Source organism: Xenopus tropicalis, chromosome 1 (genome assembly GCF_000004195.4).
Source record: "Xenopus tropicalis strain Nigerian chromosome 1, UCB_Xtro_10.0, whole genome shotgun sequence".
Taxonomy (NCBI): Eukaryota; Metazoa; Chordata; class Amphibia; order Anura; family Pipidae; genus Xenopus; species Xenopus tropicalis.
In genome coordinates, this window is record NC_030677.2 from 38,936,457 (window position 1) to 38,961,640 (window position 25,184).

At 41.7% G+C, this 25,184-nt stretch overlaps 1 protein-coding gene across 10 annotated transcripts in view; it reads right to left on the minus strand.

The window, feature by feature from the left end:
* fryl (FRY like transcription coactivator) overlaps positions 1-25,184 on the minus strand; it is a 184,778-nt gene continuing 159,594 nt past the window's right edge. For 5 of the 10 annotated variants that reach the window (XM_012955689.3, XM_012955686.3, XM_002933447.5 and 2 more), the window contains 16 exons: positions 22,794-22,991; positions 22,473-22,628; positions 21,228-21,302; positions 20,840-21,016; positions 19,596-19,604; positions 19,062-19,262; positions 18,299-18,469; positions 16,215-16,468; positions 14,644-14,851; positions 9,893-10,042; positions 9,639-9,737; positions 7,477-7,545; positions 6,159-6,176; positions 4,411-4,521; positions 3,921-4,114; positions 1-2,365 (listed from right to left, as the gene is read on the minus strand). In XM_012955689.3, the coding sequence (XP_012811143.1) occupies positions 2,107-2,365; positions 3,921-4,114; positions 4,411-4,521; positions 6,159-6,176; positions 7,477-7,545; positions 9,639-9,737; positions 9,893-10,042; positions 14,644-14,851; positions 16,215-16,468; positions 18,299-18,469; positions 19,062-19,262; positions 19,596-19,604; positions 20,840-21,016; positions 21,228-21,302; positions 22,473-22,628; positions 22,794-22,991 (2,349 nt within the window). In that variant the 3' untranslated portion in view covers positions 1-2,106. The remainder of the gene's footprint in view (positions 2,366-3,920; positions 4,115-4,410; positions 4,522-6,158; positions 6,177-7,476; positions 7,546-9,638; positions 9,738-9,892; positions 10,043-14,643; positions 14,852-16,214; positions 16,469-18,298; positions 18,470-19,061; positions 19,263-19,595; positions 19,605-20,839; positions 21,017-21,227; positions 21,303-22,472; positions 22,629-22,793; positions 22,992-25,184) is intronic. The other 5 variants (XM_012955685.3, XM_012955683.3, XM_012955688.3 and 2 more) reach the window with 3 other exon arrangements.

Below are 25,184 nucleotides of genomic sequence, written 5' to 3' on the forward strand. Positions count from 1 at the left end.
AACAGACAGCAATGTGTTTTTATTACAAAAATAGAATAGGGGATGGAAGGATAATGTAAATAAAACAAAAAAGCACCACAAAATAAATCCTGTATGGTTGGAATTGAAAACACCACGGCCCCTACATGACCAAAGAAACATGTTATATTCAGGGTATTAATATAAAGAAGTTACTGCAGGTGAAAGGGGCAGATTCTGTCTTTATTTCCCATGATCCCCCTAGGGTTTCCAGGTGAAGTTCCCCCCAATGATACATAACTTTACTCAAGGACACACTATAGAAGGTTTAATCATTATGTAGGTATCACTATATCAGCCATTCAGTCAAAGTTCCAAGGGCAGCAAATAAGTGTTCAACCCCAAAATCTCATTGAGCTTCATGCTGGGCTTCCAGGAATATCTATGGAAACAACATAGGCATTCTCCCCCCAAATCTTTTCTCAGTGGGCTTTAGCCTAAAGTGTGGCAGTTGCACACTACTGCCCTGGGGCTTCTGAATTACCCAATCATGGCTGGCAGAACAAAATACCGCAGCATCTAGATTAGGGTGTATGTTCGCCACACACAAGGCACCTACTTTTGTAGGGTTATGTATTCAACACAACTCTGCCCCTGCATAGATCCCAATGGTGGCAATACCAAAACATCCATAATCAAGAGAGATAGATGTAGCATTTGTTTTCTTCCTTTTTTAATCACAGTGGATAAAAGGTGTAAAAAAATTGGAGGATATTCCTTACAGGGCAGGAACCATGTTGGGACTACATTCATTTATTATACAAAAATGCTGTTGGTGTATAGAGAAACCTGTTTATTTTGTGCTACAGAATTTCATTTTGTTTTTTTACAGTAAGCTCTTTTGCCAAGGCTGGGTTTTTTGGTAGCTTCGCCTGTTTATCAAGACCACCCTAATTACAACATAATGAAACATAGATGCATTGATATTGTTTCTTGCCTTTATCTAAGCCTCCTATAAAACTAGGCCATACAATACATACTCACAATGTCCACCATCGAGCCTCTCCATGCCATTTAGAAGCATTAGTCGATAAAAGGGTTTGCTTTGTACATCTATCATCCTATAACAGTGCATTGCACAGATTTACAAGAAAATACTGGTAGAACACCGTATTGAGATTCTAGAATATATACAGAATAAAATAAGTTATCTGTTCCACTAGGGAGAGCTGCTGTTGGGCAGCATATATCTAAATATACATTTTAAAGTCTCTGCAGGCAGCTACTTTTTGGTTAGTAATTAATATTTATACCATAAGCACTGGTCAGAGAACTGAGCAGCATTCTAATAAAGTTAAGATATATTATTATTTTTTTGTTTTTGTTTTTTTTTTGTTCTGTTTTTGTTTTGTTTTTTTAGAAAAACTGGGAAACTTCCCAGTTTAAAATAATTTGAATGTCCTAACATTTACACACTATGAGGTGTTAGATCTAATAAAATAAAAATTTCTCCAAAAATAATATTGCAGTACTCTTTGAGGCATGCGCGGAGACCTTATGTACACTCAGACCTTGAGAAACGCATCTGTCAAACACACACTCCAACTGCCACCCATCTGCACAGACTGGAGGAGATGAGGTTTAGGGACACAAACAAGAAGTTCAGTGGTTGCCCCGCAGTCTTTAGAGTCTTCTTTTGCCTTTTAGGAAAGTCATTAACAATGTACATTTGTCTGACCTGGGGGGGACTGGTTTGACCAGGACTCCAAGAAATCCTTTAGGCAAGACACAGCATCAGTGACCATACAACGTTGTGCCTCACTAAATCGTCCATATTGCAAAGGCTCTGCTATTTACACGGGGTTAGCCCTTTTGCTTCTGGGTGGTTAGCAAGGGACAAAAGGAAACGAAAAACAAATCTTCAGACGTTAACATCCATCGTCTGACACGCGGAATCTCACTTTCCTCAGCCGCTTGCTCGCACAACTCATGGTTTGAGTTTGTGATGGTTCCTCTTAATGAAGTTCTATGCAGTTTAAAAAAAATACGGATTCATCTAAAGGATATACAGTAATTATGAAAGGTGCTTGATGATATTCTGGGACATCCAGTGCTTCACTTTTTTGACATCAACATGAAAGCAGCTGTTCAACACTCACTGCTCGTCATGTCGGCCAAGGGGTCGGCTTTGGATAGAAGTTGGTAGGACTGCACGACTCGCAGGGAAAGCCTGATTTCTAGATTGAGTTCCATCAGTTTGGAGCTTGCTTTGGACATGTCATGCTTACAGCCAATGATAGCAAAGCTTCCAGTCTGGCCTAGTGACTGATGGCGGAAGTAAATATGCATCAATGTTTGGACTGGATCATCATCTGAGCTTCCAAATATATCGTTTGGCCAGACAGACCTAAAGAGCAAAGAAGAGGATGAGTATGAGAACAACTCCGGAATAAGAAATGAATGTGCAATAAAATAAAGCAACCAAACAAAATATGCCAAGCTGATGAGGTGCTACAGACTTATTAGGCCATCTCATTCCTTGCTGATGTGTTGGTACAGATGGACAAATGCACTTAATAATAAAGAGACTATAACACAAAGGCCATGTATCTAGTTATCCCTACAGCAATTTCATTGCTTCTAAAGAGCTGGGAAAGCCCAGTGCCATTATAAGTAATGGTAAGCGCCAGGCTCATTAGATTTGACTGATCTAATAACACATCTGCTTTCCATTTGTCAGTGATACAAGTCTAAATATAGAAACAATATAGGCATAAAATACATTGCAGAAACAAAAACATGGCCATAATAGGATTTCCAGGTTTTGCTTAGGATTGCAGGTTAAATTTGGAGTATGAAGCATAAGCTAAGTGATCCCATATTAACCACACAAAACCTTCCTTTCTTTGTTCCTATTTATCTCCTTTCTTGGAAGCTCTTTTTCCCCTGTTCGCTTGTCATCATTAACGCTTTCCCACTCTCTTTTTGTCTAGTGATGAGTGAAATTTTGCACCAGGTTTTGCTGTGAAAAAACACTCAATGGCTACAATAAAAGTGCAGTGTAGAATGGAAAAAGTCTCCACAAAAAAAACACGCCTTCAATGAATTTTGATCATTTTTGAAATATTTTAGCCAAAACGAGATGGGACAGATTCACTTATCATTGCCTTTCCCTTTTGAGCCATTCACAACATCTCCACACTTTCTCCTCAATTCTTGTGCCATTTTCAATACTAATTTACTGTTCTCATGTGCCCCCCAGTCACTGCATTTCCTTTTCACTCTGTTTGCTCTTAAAGGAAAAGTAACACTAAAAATTATTTTTAACTAAAAAATCTATTCTACCCTCCCCCAATAATTGCCCTATCCTGAAAACTATTTATTTATAATGCTTTAGAAGAAAATACATGTAAACTTGGCTTCCGGTCATTTCAACAAAGGCGATATAGCGACGCAGGGAAAGTTTCAGGGGAAGCGTTCACTATGCGGCGATCGACTGATCGAGTCTAGCCTTCCTTCTGTATAGGAAGGAGTCAGGCTAGACTCGATCAATCGATCACCACATAGTTAAACTTCACCCGATACTTTCTCCTGCATGGCCATATCGCCTTTGTTGAAATGACCGGAAGCCAAGTTTTTTACAGGTATTTTCTTCTAAAGCATTATAAATAACAAATAGTTTTCAGGATAGGGCAATTACTGGGGGAGGGTAGAATAGATTTTTTAGTTAAAAATTTTTAGCGTTACTTTTCCTTTAACTCATTTTATTCTTTCCCCTTTTATTATCTCCCTTTGAGCCAATCTCTTTAACTGCATTCCAGAACTGTGGTTCTCCAGTGTTTCAGAGGCTGCCCTATCTCCTGTCTAGCCTTAGCTCAAACTTGGAATGGAAAAAGAGAAATGCCCACTGTCAGAATGGCCAGCGAAGGCTGAAAACATATTCAAGGCATATCCACACCCACCTGAAAGCCTTGACCTGTGCTATGGCTGATGCATAATCTTTTCCTCTCAAGCTTTCTATCACAGAATGAACAGCTGCTTCACTTCCTTGGCAAAACTCCGAAATATAACAGTCTTCTATGCCAACATCTGAAGAGGACTCGGCTTCCTTCAGGCAAGACTCCAACTGAGAAAGCTCCTCAGACATGTTTATTACCTAAAATATGATTACAGACAGCATTTACACATAATCATGGCAATTCCTTCCCTGGGGCCTAATTATTCTTCCTTTCCTTTTGCACGAGAATCATTTTGAGTTGAATATTTTGGCAGAATTGTGCTGTTCTAAGGAGCATGGTGGGAACCCCATAGAAGTGAAGACAAAAATATATCATGTGAGGATCCGCTTTGAAAGTTCTCAGTATCTGGATGTTGGTGAGTTGGATATCGCTAACAAGCTGAAAAGCAATGCCTATGATCTGACAGAATTTCAGTAGGAATGTGAGAATATACCTCATCCTCTCGCTTTATTGAGTCCACTTGATTGATGAGTTTGCAGTAGGCCTGGAAGAGCAGCAGAAGCTGGAAATGCAGCTTGTACAGCCTCCGACATAACTCAAGCTCCTGCGAATAGAAAAAGACCATAGGCTTCAATTCCAGCACAGCCTGCGGCAACCAGGTGATCGCTCACAGGCAATTGGACCAGCACAGGATTTGCAGAATCATTGGTGTTACTGGTTTAGTGCAAAGAAAGTTAAGACAGGCTTCTATGTACTAAGGAGGTGCTAGGAGTCTTGTTAAACAAATGAAATGCATGGAAATGGCCCTGCTAACAACCTCTATTCCAGAATAAGCAGCTCATTAGAACTGATTGGATGGCAGATATTAGCATTAGTAACAAGCAAGAATCTACAGGTCTTCCCGCGAAAGGAGAAATAAGCACTAAAATAGTTTTGTATTGGATGCAAGGGGGACACTTCCACACCTCCCGATGGTCCCTAGTCAGGCAGTCCTGGTTTGGGAGCCAGATTTTCCCAAAAGTGGGTGTTCATGAAGTGGGCTGAATCTGGTCATGGCCAGGGCAGATCAGTTGGGTATCTCCAGGAGATATGCATTTTTTTTCTTTTAAGCTTTAAATGAGAACTAATACAATTAGGCTAGAAATACTGCACATTATATTTTGGGCACCTGTACCAACCCAGGTACATTACAGCCCTTTAGATGGGAAGATTTGTGCTTCTGGGGGTGCCACCAGTATCTCCCCAGCCAGAATGCTCTGGACTGCAATTAAGCTACTTGAGCTTAGGGACTGACTCACAATATACAGTATATATAGATATCTACAATTCACGATCCAAGGCTGATTAGAAATTCATTTAGATGGACATTACATAGCAGCATAGAAACCTGTGCAGTCTGCATCAGAATGGATTAACAATCAGCCCTGTGGCATTAGCTTCTGTGACAAAGACCTCTACTTTCTTCCAATGTTTAAGGATTTCCAATGTCTCCCAAGCTTAGCTTCATGACAGCAGCCCAGAGCAAACTGAGCATGTGCAGTGCCAGTGACACTCACATAGTGGTCTAACAAGATTAGAAGACAGTGAGGTCCTCTAAACAATTTTAAAGCCTGGATCATTACTGCTAAAGGGCAGCTGAACCTCTGGGCTAGTTCAGTATATAAAACACAGCATTTTTAGGCAAGTTCTTCTTTATTTTTTCTTTAAGTTTTTTGTTTTAAAACAAGGCGGTTGTACTAGGTGGTAAAATGCAGATTCCTCAATACACACATTTTAGTGCTTAGTTCTCCTTTATAAATCTGCACTCTTTGGGAATAAGTTCACCAGATCAAGTTCTGACATCACTAGAATGTGGTTTAAGTAACTAGAGAGTCACATAGGAACCCATTTATTGCATGGGATCAAAGGAGAGACTGATAGCTCGGATAATAGATCCTTAGTAATAGTGACAGTAAATATTCCATAGGCATAGTGTATGTCAAGTAAACCCGCCCATGACCCTATAGGTGTCACTGAAGTAAAACTCCCAGCATTCTCAGCAGTGCCGCGCAATGCTAGCAGTGGTATTTCAGGAACAGCTAAAGATCACAGGGCTGGCTTTCCTTGACTTAAGCAGATCGACGGCACACTGTAGCCGTACAATGGCGTAACGCTGCTGGCTCAACAAATGGACAAGACAGATGAAAGTCAGATTTTAACCTGACACGTTTAGTATTTGATAAATCAAGAACCGTGACTTACTGCTAGTATTTCCATTTGCTAAGCAAGAAGGTGAGCAGGTCACAAAAAACACAAAGAAAGAGAGAGACCGAGAGTTAGTGAGAATGTATGTAATGGGGGTCTTTAAACTACAGGCAAACAAGTGACCAGTACATTAACAGCACCTTTTCTTAGGGCAGCATTCTGAGGGGCTACGGGCCTTTAGTCCAGGACCTGCTAAGGGGTAAGCACTGAAGCCTTTAGCACAGAGCTGCAATCCAGCTATAATGGGTGCTGGGGAATTCTACAGCTGAAATGTCACAGCCTGATAAGCCATTTTCTTTATTATCAATGCAACAGCCTGGGTTTGCTCAGCTGGCAAATTGTATATAGATAGCAGATGGCATATACAGTTGAAAGAATGTTGTCATATGTCCATTAAACAGTATATTTATACATATAATCATATCTGCAGATACCTGTACCTTTAATTGTAGTTTGGTAAGTACATTTTACAAGGGTTGACTGTAAAATGTCAACTGTCAAGAACCCCTACATTATTTCCTAACTCCATATTTATATGTAGCTCTCTCTGGACTGGCTTTTCATAATGGGCTCCTATTTTGGCTCATTTGTAATGGCACGGCATCACTTTGCCCATTCTCAGCCCATGACGCAGGCTCTACAATATTCTGTACACAATATCCTTATTTAGGAATGTCACACTTGCGTTCCTCCAATGACTGTGAGCTGTGAGGCCTATGGGCTGATATTCCTGGCTCATAGACACAGTGTTAAGTGGCTTCCAACTGATTGACAGGATAATAAATAATAAAGAACAGTAAGAGGTACAACCAGTCAGTAATGCAGTTTCCCACTGCGCTTGAGCTAAAGGAGTTAAAGAATGTTTAAACCATCACTACAAACTGGAAAGCACTTAATTCCTGGCTCAAGAGATATCTCCGGTTCCAATGTGTGCGAGTTATATGATTTCTACCCAAGACATACAGGTCTTATTTATAAACACTGGACAAATTTAAACATGGATAGCAACACACAGAAAACAATCAGATGTTTGTTTTTAGTTTTTTTTACCTGCAGCTGGCTGGAAAAAGGTAATCACTGATTGGATACTATTTGTTACTGTCCAGATGTCTATTTGCACATTGTAAAATGAGCCTGACTTTATTAAAACCATTAGACTTACACTACATCCCTCTCTGTGGGTATCTGGATAATGTCATTTATCAGCTGAGACAGACATGGGTCCATAGGTACACTCACTTCGGGGACTGTCTATGAGTCGGTGAAGGTGCAACAGGCTCCTCTGTATAACACAGCATTTATAATGGGCACCTACCTGTGCATCTGTGTTTGCTGTATGAGCACTCTCCCCTAAACCAAAGGTCCTTTTGCAGTTATCCAGCCACTAAAAAAGGAGACATAATGGGGATACTTAGTGACACATTTGACGCAGATTATGATGGTACCCAAGAGTAAAAGCGAGGGTTCCAAAGGTGACAGTCTCCTGACATGGCCCTATCTGATGTGGTACCTGTGGTACATGAGGCAGTACAAGATTTATCCACCCAAAGGCTGTCTGGGAAAAATAGGAACAGTAGTGCACAGCAGTTGTGGACTAATTCTAAATGACTACTTCATTCCTGAAGTAGCCAGAGCGAAGGTAATTAAGAACAAAAGCTTTAATGACGGGCCGGTGTAGCTATTCATAGAGTCGTTGGCCAGAAGTAATTTGTATGGCCTCTAGCTAACCTTGAAGCTACACAGCAAATGAGAATAAGAGGAATGTGTTTTCCTCATCGGGCCAATTTAATAAAGGCCACTTACTTAGTGAATTAACTAGGGAGGTCTGCATTACAGAGGGAGGGTGACGTCTCCAAGGAATACAGTGCCAGATTCAATTAGTGACGTGGGCTTCATTTTCTTCTCTGCCTTGACAGCGGCTGCTAATGAATAAATAGAGTGCAGAAGTAAAGGCAGACGCTATGCAGCCCTATAGCCTTTACCTCTCAGATATCATTCCCATACGGTTTCCTGCTGCGCAGTGTGCCTGCCAGCAATCCAATCAGACTTAACTACCTCCGTACCAACACAGTACTGCCGCTTTTGCCATTTAATTCTCCGGCACTGATAATGCAGGCAAGATGGGAAATATTGGTTTTAAATAACTTTTTCTTCTCACTCGGAGCACTGCCGTTAGACAAGCTGGGGAGCTACACAACTGACAGACATTACTGTATTCAAATGGCAGTATCAGAGAAAGGAAGGGCCCTGCACTGCCCCAAGGGAGCCATGGGAAACAGAAGGCTCATATATCAATTGCTCATTGGCTAAATGGAAAGGGATGGTCTCTGTATAAAACTGTTACGTAGAAATCGAGAACAAAGAATTCTATATAAAAGCACCCTAGGGGGCATTCTGTAATATGGAACACATTTGCCAGTTCTAACCTAACCCTCCCTTCCACTTAAATTGAGTGGTGACACTGGGGACTAAGCCAGTCAGTTACTGTAATGTTCTGTGCATCCACAGCCTCAGGGTAGGCAGAATGTGTATGTGTTGCTGCTCCTACAAGCCCCATAGAGGGGCCCTTCATCACAAATGTCCATTGCAAGCAGTACAGGTCACATACTATTTTACGTATAACAGATATCTTTTCACATTTAGTCTCATAATGTACAAACTATGTCCTATCAGGTGCTGTGGAACTACAGCTCCCAATGAATCCTCAGAAAGCAGGGGGACAAATGTTGGACAAAGTTGGCTCCAGTTATCCTAGCCCCCTACTTCAAACCTCTAATCAGCTTGCAAAACATTCCACTGAGTACAGAGTTTACAAAGGTTGTTCACCTTTGAGTTAACTTTTAGTATGATATAGAGAGTAATATTCTGAGACAGTTTGCAATTGGTCATCATTTTTTATTTGTAGTTTTTTTAATTATTTAAATTTTTTGTTTAGAAGCACTTCAGATTGGCGTTTTAGCAGCTGTCTGGTTGCTAGGGTCCAAATTACCTTAGCAACCAGGGAGTGGTTTGTATGAGAAAATGGAACATGAACAGGAGAGGGCCTGAACAGAAACATAATATAAAAAAATAACAATAAAACTATAGCCTCCCAGAGCAATATTTTTTTTGGCTGCCAGGGTCAGGGCAAATAATTAAAAAACTATGGAAAAAAAAAATAAAGAAGGCCAATTGAAAATTTGCCCAGAATTGTCCATTCTATAACATACCACAAGTTAAGGGGGACCCCCAGCTTTAAGTTGTATTAGTTTGAGAACAATTAAAGCCAGTGTCTTTGGGATAATGATAATGTACTGATTGCATAATAACCCAGCCCAGATTTTGGAAGGTCACACTAAACAGTATGGGGACCTCTAAATGGTGACATTTCTTCCCACAGTCAACAATAAAAGTGCATAATTGAATCTAAACTAAATAAAAGTCATTCCCAGGGCCCCCTGAGAAAATGGTTCAAACCCAGTTTAAGGTATCCCGTACCTGCTCAGCAGCCTCCCGCTTGGCATTGTAAGTATCCAGATGCTCCTGAAGCTCCAGTACACTAAATTTCAGGGTTTCTAATAAGCCACAGGACATCAGCTGCAACACAAAACAGGTCAAATTGAGGGACTAAGAAAGGGGATACAACAGTACAGATATAACAGAGAAAACTAGCCATTTACTGGGATACGAGAAACAAAGGGGAAATGTGCATCAGGCATGATATTTTCTCAGTTTCCTAATGGTAATTTTACCGTTTCTGCATCCACAAAGACTGTTGGGCACTGAGAGCACGCCATCATCACCTCAAGGGAGCTTTTAAATTTGGTACCAATGCGATGCAGGCTTTCTCCGAGGAAGCTGACGGAATCGTTGGTCAGTGCCCCAAACTTCCTCTGAATGGTCTATAGAAAGAACAGACACGGCTTCATGTCAATAAAGGTAGAGATTTCAAACTGCACAGAAACGAAAATGAATATGTGTGCAATCCATAGAGGGAGACATTTAAAGGACAAGAAGACCTACAGAAAAATCAGTGGAGGTTGCAAATAGTTACATTATGTTCATAGGTTTCCTTCCCATTTAATAATTTCCCCACTGGCTGAGCATTTGCCAGAATATTCTACACTCGATATGGTTTGACCAATAGCATATGGGGACACTTATGCTATTGGAAATTTTGTCTGCCATGGTCTTTACTCATTCAAACATGCAAACTTGAGTTTTGCCACGTGAATACCAAGTCAGGACAAGGACCATCAAGCAGCCCTCACTGTGCCCATTATTACTCCATTTGTTTGTGCTGAGGTGAGAAAATCCCAATTGGTGATAGTTATAACAACGCACATGAGTGAGGCACTGGAAACTGATCTCTGGCCATAAACCTATTAACAATCCTCTCTGCAATCAGGTTATGTTTAAAGGAGAACTAAAGCTTAACTGCAGAAGTAGGCTAGACATGCTGTACATGCTGTTCTGGGTTTCTGTACCAGCCCAAGGCTATCATAGCCCTTTAGCAGGGAAGATCTGTGCCCCCAGTAGCCCATCATCTTCTTTTCTGCCAATTCACTGCCCATGCTCTGTGCTGCTGGCACTTACCTGAGCTTAGGGACCCACTCACAATATCCAGTATATATAGAATTTTAAAATCATGATACAAGGCAGATAAGTACTAATTCAGATTCACAATACATGGCAGCTCAGAAACCAGTGCAATTAGCATCAGAATTAATCAGCCCTGTAGCATTAGCTTATATGACAGGCCAACCTCATTTTCTGCTGGATAATTTGCGACAACCCCTAAGCTTAACATCTCAACAGCTGCCCAAAGATGGGCCCAGACAGTCTAAGGGAACTTAGCATAAATACTGAAGGTTCATGGTAGCACATGGAGTCCAACTGAAGTGCCACCCATGTCTCATACACTAAATATGATTGATACAAATGGATGTGCGCTAGTGAGCTAAAAAAAAGTGCTGCCCCCAAGTCAGTGAAAGAAAGCTGAGGCTTTGTCCCTGAGGAAGAGCACTGGTCGTGCTCGAAACATTGGAATTTTTTCAATAAAAACTTTTTTCTCTTTTGTATCAAGCCCCTGTGTGCGCAGCACGCTTTCTATTATATATATATATATATATATATAACACAGGAAAGCCGGCACTCACGATTAGAGTAACTTAGGTGGCCTGGGTGCACTTTCAAAAAAGTTATTTATAACTATATATATCTATATATTTCTCGAAGAGAAAGGCTGTAGCCACAGCCGAAACGTCAGGTTTTGTTCTTCAATAAATTTATTTTTTGCTGTTTAAGCCCTGAGAGTGCGGTTCTTTCCTACGAGATGAGGACTCATATATAGGAATACCCAACCAAGTTACAACTTCCAACATCCCCTTTACCTTCAGCTGCCAGTGGGATGTAGTTCATAAACAGCTTGGTGGCTGCATTAAAGATGTAAGTGCCAACTCATTAAGCGGCACTGTATAATAAATGGGTCTATATACTGAAAATACAGACTACATACAAAAATAAGACTGATAAGATCTGTAGTAATAAGATAACTGATGCATGTGTGACCTGCTCAACATTATGCATATACTTTAAATATCTCTAAGATGTTATTAATATATTTCTGCTAATGGGCCCCTGGAAAGCTGGGGGCTCAGGACAAATACCTCACTGTTCTAATGTATATCCGGCTGTTGTTTCTCTGAAAGTGCATATTCCTTACGTTATTAAAAGTGTATGCAGGGAATTTATAACTGATCAAACAAGGGCCCAGGGAATAAGCCACAACTCCTAGCACTATGCGTTAGTTTAGTAGAGGGTGCTGGGAGTTGTAGTATCATAGGCAGTCAAGCAGAAAAGGCCCCACTGAGCTGTGTAGCACTCACTGTGTATTCTATAGAGAAATACAGCTGGCAGTTTATTCCTTTTTGGTGGAAATGCCAAGTCAAAGCAGTTTGGATTTTACATGGCATGTGGCCATTGGTGTTTAGGGGGTGTGGTTGCTAAGGAGAAAGTCCAGAGAAGCAGTGCATGTTTGCAAACTGAATGCAAAAAGAAATGCAAACTGAGGGTGCCAAACAGATTGGTTGCAGAATACCAAACGGACTGTTGACTGTTTTTAAAATCCAGATAAGTTCCTTTCATATGCAGTGCTGTGGCCTTTTACAAGCACAAACACCTGGAACATTAGGAAGTAACATTAGGTACATTCTGCAGACTGTGCTGCTTTTAATGCTGCCATGAAGTCTGCAGTTAAACCAATTTATGCTGCTATGCGGCAGCTGTGTGCATGTCTGGATCTAAACAGAAGGAAAAATTTACATTTGATTACTTATCTTGATCTCAGTAAGTACTAAACTGTTGTAAACATACTGGGTGATTCCATTAATGTGTAGGTTTCACGTTCTTCCAATGGGATTATGTAGATAGAAGAAGATAGCAACCCTTGCAGAGTGACTGAATTCATTTAGGAATACAGAGAATGAAGACATGGAAGCACTAAATACAGAGATTTCCAGTCTAAAGGGGGGCCATACACGGTAAGGTTCCCTTCATTGGAGAGGTGGCCAAATGAGCGGATTTTCTCCCTATATGTTCACCTAAAGGTGGGTGATATCAGGCTAATTTGATCATTTGGCCCTAGGGTCAAACAATCAAATTACAACGGCAGGCATGGGCGCTGTAGAAGCAAGGACAGCATCAACGAGCCCATGTGGTACCCGATCCAATGGGAAAATCAAACCATCTCGATCAAGATCTGCCCAATATTAGGCCAGATATCGGTCAGTTGGTCAGTCAGGGGTGCCCCTACATGGGCAGGTAATGGGGAAAATGGGAAAATCAAACCATCTCGATCAAGATCTGCCCAATATTAGGCCAGATATCGGTCAGTTGGTCAGTCAGGGGTGCCCCTACATGGGCAGGTAAGCTGCCAAATTGGCAGCTGAAATCTGCCCCTGTATGGCCACCTTAAGGGTGATGGGGGAGATTTGTTGGCCGCTGTTAAGTCTGAATGCAGTGGCTATAGTGATCAGCGGTGGGAAAGACTCCCGGAATAGTCCTGTGTAGGAAACTCCAGTGCTGTGTATGCTTTCCCACTGCCAATTCACTTTATTGCCAGTGGGAAAGCATTCAGTGGAGATTTGACACCTGTGGTAGCCCAGATTTAGCCGCAGCTGAAAAATCTCCCTGTGTGTCCTTACCCTAAAGCTGGCCATACTCTATAAGATCAACTTGTTTGGCAAGGTTGACAAATATGCAGCTTTTTCCTGATATGGCCACATACAGTCTGGGCCAAATCAGGAACGTCTGATAGTTTGGCTCCCGTGCCAACAGATCATAGCAGGCTGCAATAAGGACCCAATGAGTTTTTTTAGGTGCCCAGACAGATACCTATTAGGAAGGTGCCAGGTGTAGACATCTGCTAGGAGAGCCTATACACGAACTGGCAGCATAGATAGGTCACTGAACAAATCTGGCCATACAGGGGCACAAGTACTTGAATATCTGTACACATTATAATCAGAAATGATACATCATTGGCTGCTGGGTTACTGCAAAACTGCATGCATTCCTAAGGAAAACAAAGTGTTCAATGCGCCTATTTTTTTGCGGTTTGCACTCTGCTTTGTGTTAGTCAGTGATATAAAATGCGCCCCCCTAACTTGCACATCATTCAGAGGCACAGCTTGGGGTGTTGCAGAAGTTGCTGACTGCAAAGACGCCCTGTCCTTACCTCTTGCCCAATGGCAGGCGCTGAGGACCCGGCCTTCACCCTGTTACACTGCGCACCTCCACAGAGCCCAGCCATTACCCTGGGTAGAAGAGCTACCTGGACGAGCATTATGGGGCACACTCTTGAGCTTTACATAAATTACACATAATATATTTTTTCACACATTATACAGAGTGACACATCTTCTCCTGTATATTAAACACCATGTCCCTGTGTTCATAACTTACAATGTACACTGGATGCATTAAATAGAGGAAGCAGCCTTTATAAGAGAAAAGGTGAATGCAACAATTTGTTGGCTAATCTCTGTTACCCCATTGATTTTAACTGCTAACCTGTTACCCTAAACGGATACCCTACTTCTGCCTGGGGTATTTTATTCAGCGCATCAAGCCACAACCATGGTGGCGGCACAGGTCTGCATCCCCTATAAATATGCTTCTGCCCATATTTTCCCCACAGTGGATAAACCAAGGCAGAGATAGTTGCTATATTTACAAAGAGCATCAGCTATAAAGATGCCAGGGCAGCAGTAATAACATGCATTTATTCATCAGCAATTGTAAGTGCTTGCTCAGCAATATGAAGCATCTCCCAGTCACAATCTTAGTATGCAACTAGCATAATGCCCAAGCTCTGAAAATACATTTGCAATAGTCGGTCACTTTAGAACAGGCAGCCTGGATTTGCATGAGATGAACGTTCTACTAGATGAATCTGACAAGCCCACTGACAGAATGACGGAGTATCCTGGGGGGAACTGACCTGAAACAGCCTGGAGAACACATGAAAAGTGTAAACTGCACAGGAGCCATCTGTCTCAGACAGCATCTGATTGACATGGCAGCGCCAGGCTTCCTCCTCATCCTCGTAGGCCACAGGCTGGAAAGCAGCCAGAATCGCAGAGAGAAAGGGTGAAGGAGGTGGGGACGACTGAACCTCTGCAAAGCAGTCCTGTTCTCCCTCGTCCTGGCTGTAAATGGGTCAGAAATACAAAAGAACACAGTTAATAGGTGCCAGAAACCATAACTCTAATAACACGTTCGGCAGAGGCAGGAAGAGGAACGAGCAAACCAGCACAGGCAGACTCACAGGCTCAACGTCCCAAACACACGCACGACACAAGACGAAAAGATATATTTTATATTCTTTGTGCTTAACAGAAAGGTAGACATCTTCTCTTATGGATGGCACCAAAATAAAACTGTTAAGCACAAAGCCCATTCGACTTCTTTGGAAGGCTGGTCATGAGGAAATGCAGAGAGAATATGCAATGACTCTGCTGGAACCGGCCCAAAAGCAACTGCTGCAGATTCAGGGCTTTTTTCCCCCCCTTTAATTATCTAAAGTAATATCACTACTGTATATGGAGCACAAAAGACAAGAGAGCATCAATTTCCATGGGCAATCAATTTAACTGGCTGCCGAGCAAATTGCTGTAGTATCTGCTCTCTGCCAAGTGTATGTGCTCTTGACGTTTCTCCTTTGCACCTTGAAAAGGCCTCCAATGGAGCGCTCCGTTACACAGCAGGGAGGGAAGGGTTTTCATGCCTTTCCCCTAGAACAGCCCTTATTGGACAAGCTGACATCAAGCCACTCTGTTCTGTGGGAGGGAAACCAACATGATCCAAATATAAAATAAACTTGGACTGGTCAGCGTTGGTAATTATTTAAGTAGCCAATCCCTGGGACGTCAGTAGTAAGTCCCGTGGTGCAGCCTGCCTGCCAGAACTACTTGTTATTTGCCCTAAGGGATTAGGCGCTGCATTACTGATGCCCCAGTGGTGAGGTTGGCATATCTATGTACCATTAGTTGCCAATGGCATATCAGATAGATATTGTGAAGAAGATTCCAATAAGCCATAATATTCTCCATGTTAGCATTTTTTCTGTTACATGGTGCTGTCTTTTTGTATATATTCATTATTATTCAAATATAAAGCCAACAATATACAGTAGTCTACACAGAGTTTACAATCGGCCCTACAAAGCCTGATAAATGCTTACTGGCCCACATGGGCTGCTGTAAGATGCTACAGACAGTCACTATTTAGTGGGCTGGTGGGGGGCTGTTTGGGCCTCTATGTATCAGGGTCTATTTGGAATCCCAGTCAAGGCCTACACTGCATTCTTCTGATATCTTGGTGAAAACCAGTCAGAAATTTATCAGACAGGTTAGAAAATCTGAAGTGCTCTCCCGACAGAGGTCCCTAGGCCAAAAAATCCAGGTGCAAGTGGTAGAAAACACAAAGATTTAATTTGGGTAGCTCTAATACGTATTTATAGACAGACATTTAATAAAGTAGTAATATGGTAAGGCATTTTGCTGAACAGACCTTGAGAGATCAGAGAAATCAGCTTCTTCCTCTTCACATCTCTCATCCAGCTCCTTTAAAGCAAGTGTGACGTCTTCTTCACAGACAGAATCAGGGGGGCTTTCCGGAGCTGGGGGTTCCAGAAGATCACATGGTTCTTCTACCTCTAAGGGCTCCTGAAAAAGTAGTTGATCATGCTGCTCTTGGGTAACATATGAGCCTGTGTCTTCACTAGCAGTGCTCAGCTGCTCATCCTTCCCTGATACACTGGCCTCCTGAAAGGCAAAAGGCCTATTACTCCCTGTCTTTAGTGCATGGGCATTAACCTACATATAAAGAAAGGGTTTTAAAAAACAGTTTATACAGTTCATAGGACAGGGTCTGCTAATATTCCTGCTGAACCTTCTGGCTGTTGATCTACAACAGGCCTGTCTAACCGGATGCCCATGCTGGATGGGACCCTGCAAATGATTTTTCTGGTCCCAGTCTGTTCTAGGGCTCCACAAACTTCACCATATGACATCATCATTTTAATATAATCTGGCCCTCCAACATGCTGTATGAGAAGTTTTCCAGTATTGATCTACAACAGCAATGTGACAGGCTGTACCAGGCAATGAATGGTGCACTCCTGCCCAACAGATACCTGGCTGAAAATCAGACAGGTTTGATTTTCCCATCAGACAAAAACTGCATCTCCATGTTAATGTGGTCCTCATCCAATATGTCTGTAGGTCCCTCCATATGATCCAATTATTAGCACCTGGGTTAACGATCAAATTAACTTATTGTGGCCCAGAATGTGGGTGGCCAAATTAGGCCCAGATCCACTTGGACACCTTGCCAAATGTGTGGATCCTGCAGTGTATAGCCAGCCTTACTTTCAGGATTTCTTATATTGGTAATGTGCCAGCATGGTACAGAGTCATGGTTTAGGTGCATATATGAAGTGTAGGGGCGGGCAAGCAAATCAATTTATATTATATCATATCTATTAAAGTCTCAGTGACTTTATGTCTGTCCTTCTGAGAATACAATTACAAATGCAGTACTTTATTCAGTGCATGTCTTTTGGCTTTGACATTTGTATCAGTGAATAAGAAGCAAAAGAAAGCATTCCGGAATTTACTAACCTAAAACATTATTTGTGTTAGTACCATAAAAGAGAGAACAGATATTAAAACACCTATATAGAAGTGTAATAATAATGCATATGGTATGCTATATGGGATTTACCCTGCAGAGAGCTTGGGCACTATTGCCATGCTGAATTGCATTGGGCTGTTTCTGACACCATCTTAAACTACCAGATCTGCTATCCCTTATTGTGGATTCTGGCAAATGCCAGAGGGGCTGCTGTAAGATGCCATACACCCATGTAGGCCCAGTGCAGTAGAATATATTTGGCCTTCTGAGGTCTTTGACTGCAATATAAAGTGCTGACCCATTTAAGGCTCTCACACTTTTTGAATATTGTAAAATCTTTCTTTTACATGATGGAACCAGTAAAGCACTTTTACATTGCAGACTCACTGCTTGTTCTAGCCATTGTGCTACAAAAGGAAAGGTATTGTTGAATGAAATGAGCATACTTACAAGTCTGTGGTCGGCAAGTAGCAGCACTGTCTCATCCACCCAGGCCTTTCCAATACATTTAACCCTAGCTTGCTGGACTGTAAGTGTTCAGTATGGTTGCAAAATACCAACCACTAACACAGCTGCCCTGAGGTCCTAACCCCAATTACAGCCCAGATCACAGACTGAAAAGCAGATAAAACTACAAAGAAACACCAGAGGAAAATTAAATCTACTTGATTCTAGGAACAAAGTAACCAATTGCACAGAAATGACTGATAAATTAACCGGTTCACCAGGAAAAGCAAATAGCTTATTGGGAATATTTGTAACCTTTTTGGTTTTGTGTTTCTATATTAATACTGACTTTCTGATACAATTTAACCAATAAAAGGTTAGAAATATTAGACATAAACATAAAAATATTAAACTGACACAGAGGACAGTGGCGCTCAAATCAAAAGACAAAAGCTATGAGACCACTAGAAAGAACCCAAATCAGCCGTGCACCAGCCCAGATTTCTCCCCACCTCAGGCAGCTGACTGTTAGCGCTATCTGGAGGGGTCACCTCCAGACTTGGGGTCTCAGCTCTGGTTGGTAGTACTTCTTCAGTCAGAGCACTACTAACTGAGTCTATAGAATGCTGAAGAGAGTCCACATGGTCTGGCACGCTCTCCTCCGCCGTGGAATCATTGTGAAGCTGAGGAAGAAAGATGTTACCAGTGTCAGAAGAAAAAAAAGGAACCACTGGGTATCTAAAAGATCTAGATTAGAGATAATTAGTTTACACGTCTTTATTCACCATTTCAACTATATCACACTATTCCCTACTTCTGCACCCCAAGGCCCAGACTGTCAATCTGTGGGTTCTGGCAAATGCCAGAGGTACTGCTGTAAGATGTCATAGACAGTCACTATTTATTGGGCTGGTGGGGGCTGTTGTGTACTTGAGATGCCAGGGCCTATTCTGAAATCCAGTCTGAGCCTGCAACCCTCCCATGAAGCATTAATTACATTCAGTTACACTGAATGTTTGTATCGAGTGGGTTACAATCATGATGATGGGATTCAGATGGGAAATGAATGCTGTAAATGCACAGCACAATAAACCAATGAGAAGCACAGGATGTACAGGATAAGCCAGTCTTGTGATTTTTACTGATCTCCAGTTTTAGAAGGGTGATTAATAAGACTAAATTACATTATATGTCAGTATACCAGAGACATTCCATTAAAATTTATGGAATTTTCTTGCCTATATTGACCATAGTCATCATAGTATCATGACTTACCATGTGCCTATGAGACAATATCTGACTTGCAGTCAGAGCTTCTTCTTCTGAGGACTCGTCTGTGTCCTCCTGGTTGGTTAGGTTCAGACTGGGGGTGCTGCCAGAGTACTGGCATTCCTGCAGAGACGGGGTATCGCCTTTATCAATGCTGTCCAGTGATCGCCTGCGGACTCCCCAGTTGAAGTTATCCATACTTTCACCCTACAAAGAGACAACATATTAGGTACCGTATGTAGCAATCTCCTCTTTGCATGACAAATCAGGGGCAATGCGGGACAGAGGAGGATTACTTTGGTGCACTTGTGAGAGATGGAACATTTCACTCTAAGCAATGAAACATGAAACACTTGCATTGACTGGAACAGATATTTTAGCCTGCACTTGGGTCAATGGATCAGAAAGCCAACCGTATGCGTGTTTAATTTCTATAGCATTGTATGTTTTAGTCCACACGAGTCAGAGAACGCACACACAAACACAAATACCACAGAAGGGTCACAGCTGAACAAGCCACTCCACCAGGCTGCAACTTACCTGCAGCTCCTGGTTAGCAAAAAGGAAAACACAAACAATTATAATTAACAAGGACAGACACAGAACCAGGAGTCAATTGCATGTCATTTTACTTAACCCTTTACTATTTGTAAACAAATGATTGTGTCATACACAAAGCACATACATTTTGTTGGGAAAAAAATACATGCAGGTGCCTTGGAATGGCATTATAATATACTGTATATATATGTGTACGGTCTGTTAGGCCTTGCACACATCTGCAGTCTGGAGCCAATAATCCAATGATGAACACAGCTACAAATATGCAGATGAGTGTGAGGCCTAAGAATCATCCATGTATTAAAAACATTTTATGCCTACCCCATTCACATAGAAAATAGCAATATAAATATATATACATTGTGTACATTTGCCCAAATGCCATTTCCACAGCAAGTTTCCTGTCTCGTTAGAATAATAAGAGCAAATGGCTAATATGAATGAATGTATTAGAGCAAATATGCACCATGCCATTGCAGAATACTGACAGTGTTGTGCTATACTGTTCATCCTCATTCACAGCTCACCCAATCATATGGCCTTATATGCCTATACCATGGCCATTCCCTATTTATGTATGAAAAAGGGGTGGAGATATAGAGAAAGGAGTTCTCTGGTGGGTTTTAGACACTCCAGTCTAACACTAAGCTCATTAACTCCTTTTTCATTATTTTGTAATTATTTATCAAACATGAACGCAAAGGCAGTTTAAAGCAGAGGGCTTGAGCTATATACATGCTATCTATACATATAATATCTATGCATGGCACTAGGAGGGTGAGTGGGACTAAATTCCTTCTTCTCCTGCCATGGCTCTACAGAGTCTACATATAGAGTAATAAGTGTAAAATCAGTTCATGCTTCATGCCTCTTTCTATAGGAATTTTTATAAATAACATCAGCAGGACAATCATGTCATCAACATGTACAGGGTTTATGATGAATAGAGGGTTATTATTATTACTTCAACTATTGTAGGTGATTTGTTATCTTTACATGCAAATGCAGTTGATTTGTACTTTCCAGTAATTTCTGCTTGTTAATGTCATATGTGTCATGCACTCGAGGTGTACATAAACCGAAAGCACTTGTACCTCATACTGATATCAGTGCATTGGTGTGCTATTTCCTCAGACAGAGATGGCACCACTCAGAACCAGCCCAGCCCATGTGAGGATTATGACACAGGTACAGGCATCACTACAGAGACTGTGGGCGCTTACCTCAGCATCTTCCAACTCCACGTCCAAAAAATCAAAGTCCTTAAAAACTCCAAACTGCTGTTCACTGCCTGTATCCTCCACAGCGACCTCCTCCTCCTGAATGGCTTCCTCTGTGCTGGAGATGAGGCTGGTCTGCTGGTCTCCTGCTTCCAGCTCTTCATTTGATGAGAAAACCACCTGCAGAGAGACAAGATCCGAACAGAAACCTTCTAAACACTCAATCACAGTGTGAAGTCATTGGCAGGCAATTAGCTGGTATGGGGCCCCCCTGACCAGGTATTTAATAAGCCGCAGCCATGCAAAGTGCGGGGCTGGCAATTAGAGGAGCTTTCATTAGTGCTTCAGCTGAGAGCATGGAAAACTTAAAGAATGTTCCTTTTACACTTACTGAGGGGTTTTTGGGAAGCCCAGAATCTGGCCCACACAGCGAGAGAACATTCATGAGCTTTTCCCGGGTTCGCCTCTGTAAAACAAAAGCACTTATTAGCACGTTTTTTTACCAAGAGTAAGTTATAAGTAGGTTTAAGATATGTAACCTGAGATTTCCAACAATACACAGCATATAACTTTCATGATAGGGGTCATCAATAACCTGTGTGCCCCTGGGAGTCCCAGACCCCAACATATTTATCTGGCAGCAGGCACAAGCACCTTTTTGTTTAAGCTTTTAAACTTGCCAAGCAGCCAAGTATTCTTGTGCCTGGGAATGGAATTAAATAGATGTATGCATAGGATTACCTTAACATAAACAATACTCTACATCATACCAAGAAGAGAACTATTCTCCATATAAACCTGCAGTTCAGTATTGTCTAATGGTGTGAACTGAAGCATGCTGGGAAATGTGCCTTTTCCCCCTTTGTCTCTCTGAATATCCAATGGCCCTTAATGTATTGGAGCTGCAGCTTGACAGGCCTGACCTAGGACATATATTTGAGCTCAGGACAGGAACATGCAGTTTTAATTCTATCAGTCATCAAATCAGACCAGCAGCAGGTGAATGGCAAAATAATAATCATAAGCCTTTCCAAGAACTGGATGTCTAAAACCCCGCAAAGGAAATCAAAAATCCAGCTTGACAGGCCTGACCTAGGACATATATTTGAGCTCAGGACAGGAACATGCAGTTTTAATTCTATCAGTCATCAAATCTGACCAGCAGCAGGTGAATGGCAAAATAATAATCATAAGCCTTTCCAAGAACTGGATGTCTAAAACCCCGCAAAGGAAATCAAAAATCCATAAGAGGCAGAAAATGCAGATGTTACCTGGGGTCAAAAACTGACAAGACAAACAGAGATTTGAAGGCACCATGAACTGTGAATCTGATATTCAGAGAGTCAAAGGGGGAAAAGGCACATTCTGCATGACCAAGTACATAGGGATATAATAATGCTGGCTCAGCAAGCCTCCCCTTTCCCATATGCTGATCACCAATGGCCCTTAATGTATTGGAAAGTACCCTAAGTATGGATAAATGCAACACAGGCAGTAAGACAGGCCTGTTTTCCTGGAGAGTGGATATGGAAACCCAGGTTACTACACAGTAATAACAAGCAGCTTCCTGACTAACCTGAGAACCAAAGCATCACAGCTATGACCAGCATATCATTAGTACATGGCTGGCACTTACCTGAGATAACTGAGGCCTCTTCCAGCTGACAGGCACAAGAGCATTGGAGTTGGAGCCAGATGAGGTGGATGATGTGCTGCGTGTCACAGCAATTACTTTGGGGTTTCCATTTCTTCCTGCCGCACTATGCTGGTCACCATGCCCTATGATCGGTGTCTGAAGAACAATGCAGAAGAGAAGACATACCTATCAATCCAATCACTGAGTGTGTTTCATTAGGGACGTTGCTGAAGGTTAATCATATCCCTCCCACACAAACCATTTTATATAGGTTTCACCATCCCAACCATAGACAGGTACAGGGCACAGATCAGTACATACCTCTGAGATATCAAATTTAAAGTCTAATGTTTTCCCAGGTAGTTCCTTGGAAGTACAATTAAAGATTTTTGTAAAGGAGATTTCAGGAGAGCCTATATCTCCTCCGTATGATTTAGGGGCATCGCTGGGCACAACCAGGCTGGCAGAGCGAGACACCACGAGCTTCAGGATGTTTAGGGATTCTTTCCAATAGGGGCTCTGGATAGGGGAATAAAGCAATACAATGAGTACAGGTCTTGCTCTCGTAACTGCAATGAGAATCCCAATACTTTCTATGTGAGCTAAAAATAACTACACGGCATATGAAAACAATATTACTCTGCAGAAAAGCATGTGTGAGGCTTAGCTCTATTCCTTGTGGATCTATTTAAATGAAAGCATAATAACACAGACAAGAACAAAGACATATAGCCTTGCTGCAACTTTCCTTAACTGCACTAAACTCTCTATTAAATTATGGTTTATCTTCTATTTACTTCCCCTTAAGTACTAACAATTATTGTATAAAATTCCTCCTTTTCAGTAATTCCTTTGTTTACACAATTAAAACATGGATAGTGGCCATTTCTGTGCCAGGAAAGTCATGTTCCTGTGAGTCTGCAACAGAGCAGATTCTACCCAGTCCTATATAATAAAGAATGTACATATAATGCCTTGCAAAGTAGTTAGAGCCTTGAGGTATTCTCTCATTTTAAGCGAATAGCAAATACAATATAGAAGAGAACAATATTTCAGTGCAGGATGTTATTCATTAAATTCAAATAGGGTTCTGAATACTTTATCCAAGGCCCTGCATATGGCACAGTCTGTTTACCCTTTTGCTTATTACAGACTAAAAATGTGAGGGAAAGACAGCCCGTCCTTTCTACACTGCTGACCTGTTTTTCATTTCATTACTTCCAAACAAAGCCTGTAAGCAAAGCACAATGCTAAGTATCCAGCTGTATTGTGTGCTCTTGGAATGCTGCAGGCTGCAATGCTATTAATGTACGGCACAGTACTACAGTGCCTTGTTAGAGGCAAGAAATGTGCTTGTGCAGAGCCAAAGAAGACAAGAGAAGGAGAAATACTTCCAGCTGTTAAGCATGATGTTGCCAAGAGCAGAACCTTTCTTTGCAGGTTTCAATAACCCCTACTGAAACAAGATAAGAGTGAGGCAATGTCCAGCTCAAGGGGCAATATACCATTATAGCCAACTGACAGGGAACCTAACGAATGGCTGGCATAGTGTGCTTATATAAATTATGGGCTGATCAAAAGCCAGATGTGCCACAAGCCATTCAACACTCAGAGAAAGTTATACCCCATATGTGTATAATCCATTTTAGCCCTTTTATACATAGAAACATATTCAAGCAGATCCTACTGCACGCAAAGTAAACTTTTTCTGCACATCCACATTCATATACTCAGGTAAGAGCAGCCATACCAATGTACTATAACACGACACAATGATCTGCTTGTCAGCGTTGTTCTGTTTATGTCTATAAAGAATACCTTAGTGAATATGGTCAGTGTGACAGCTTCCACCCATGCATATAAAGTACCGTATATACTCGAGTATAAGCCGATCCGAGTATAAGCCGAGGTACCTAATTTTACCTAAGAAAACTGGAAAATCTTATTGACTCGAGTATAAGCCTAGGGTGGGAAATGCAGCAGCTACTGCTAAGTTTCAATAATCAAATGATTTAATAAAAGGACACTCATAAAAAGTGTGTAAGTAACAGGAATGATACTGAGAGTTCTACAGTGTATTAAAGCTCTCAAAGTAAAACTGATACCATAAGAAATTCCAATTATCAAAACTTCTGCTTATATCTTATTACATGCCCTCTCAATCCTATTATCCTATTAAATAAATTCTGTAAATTCTAATACCATTTTGCCTTAAAAATCCCCCCCATGTGTCACCCTAGCACTCTCACCTAACCCCTCCCATGTGTCACCCTAAAAACTACAAGAATGCTTCCACTCCCAGCATCCTCAGCTAGCCAGCTGACGTCACAGTGCCCAGCACAAGAGCAGCTACTGGGCGCTGCCGGGTCACACACACACATAGGAGCTGACACAAGCAGCGTTGCTAAGAGTGCCGGTGACAAATGTGCAATGTGCAGCTAAATAATGAAAGAGAAATGAATGCAAATCCTACAACATCCCACTCTGTGCTGCTTTTCTCTGCTGGTATCTCTCCCAGGCCTCCCCAGCTCATGGCAGCTTCCCCTCAACCCTCAAATGCTTCTCACCGCTGTCTCTGATTATGAGCAACTTGAAGAGATGGTCGCAGTCCCGGGCCATGGTGGCGACCTGTGCAAATGTGAGGCCGGTCCCGGGATCCGCACGCTCTAGCCAGAAGTGACAGCGAACCCAAGCGCAGGTGCACAACGTCAT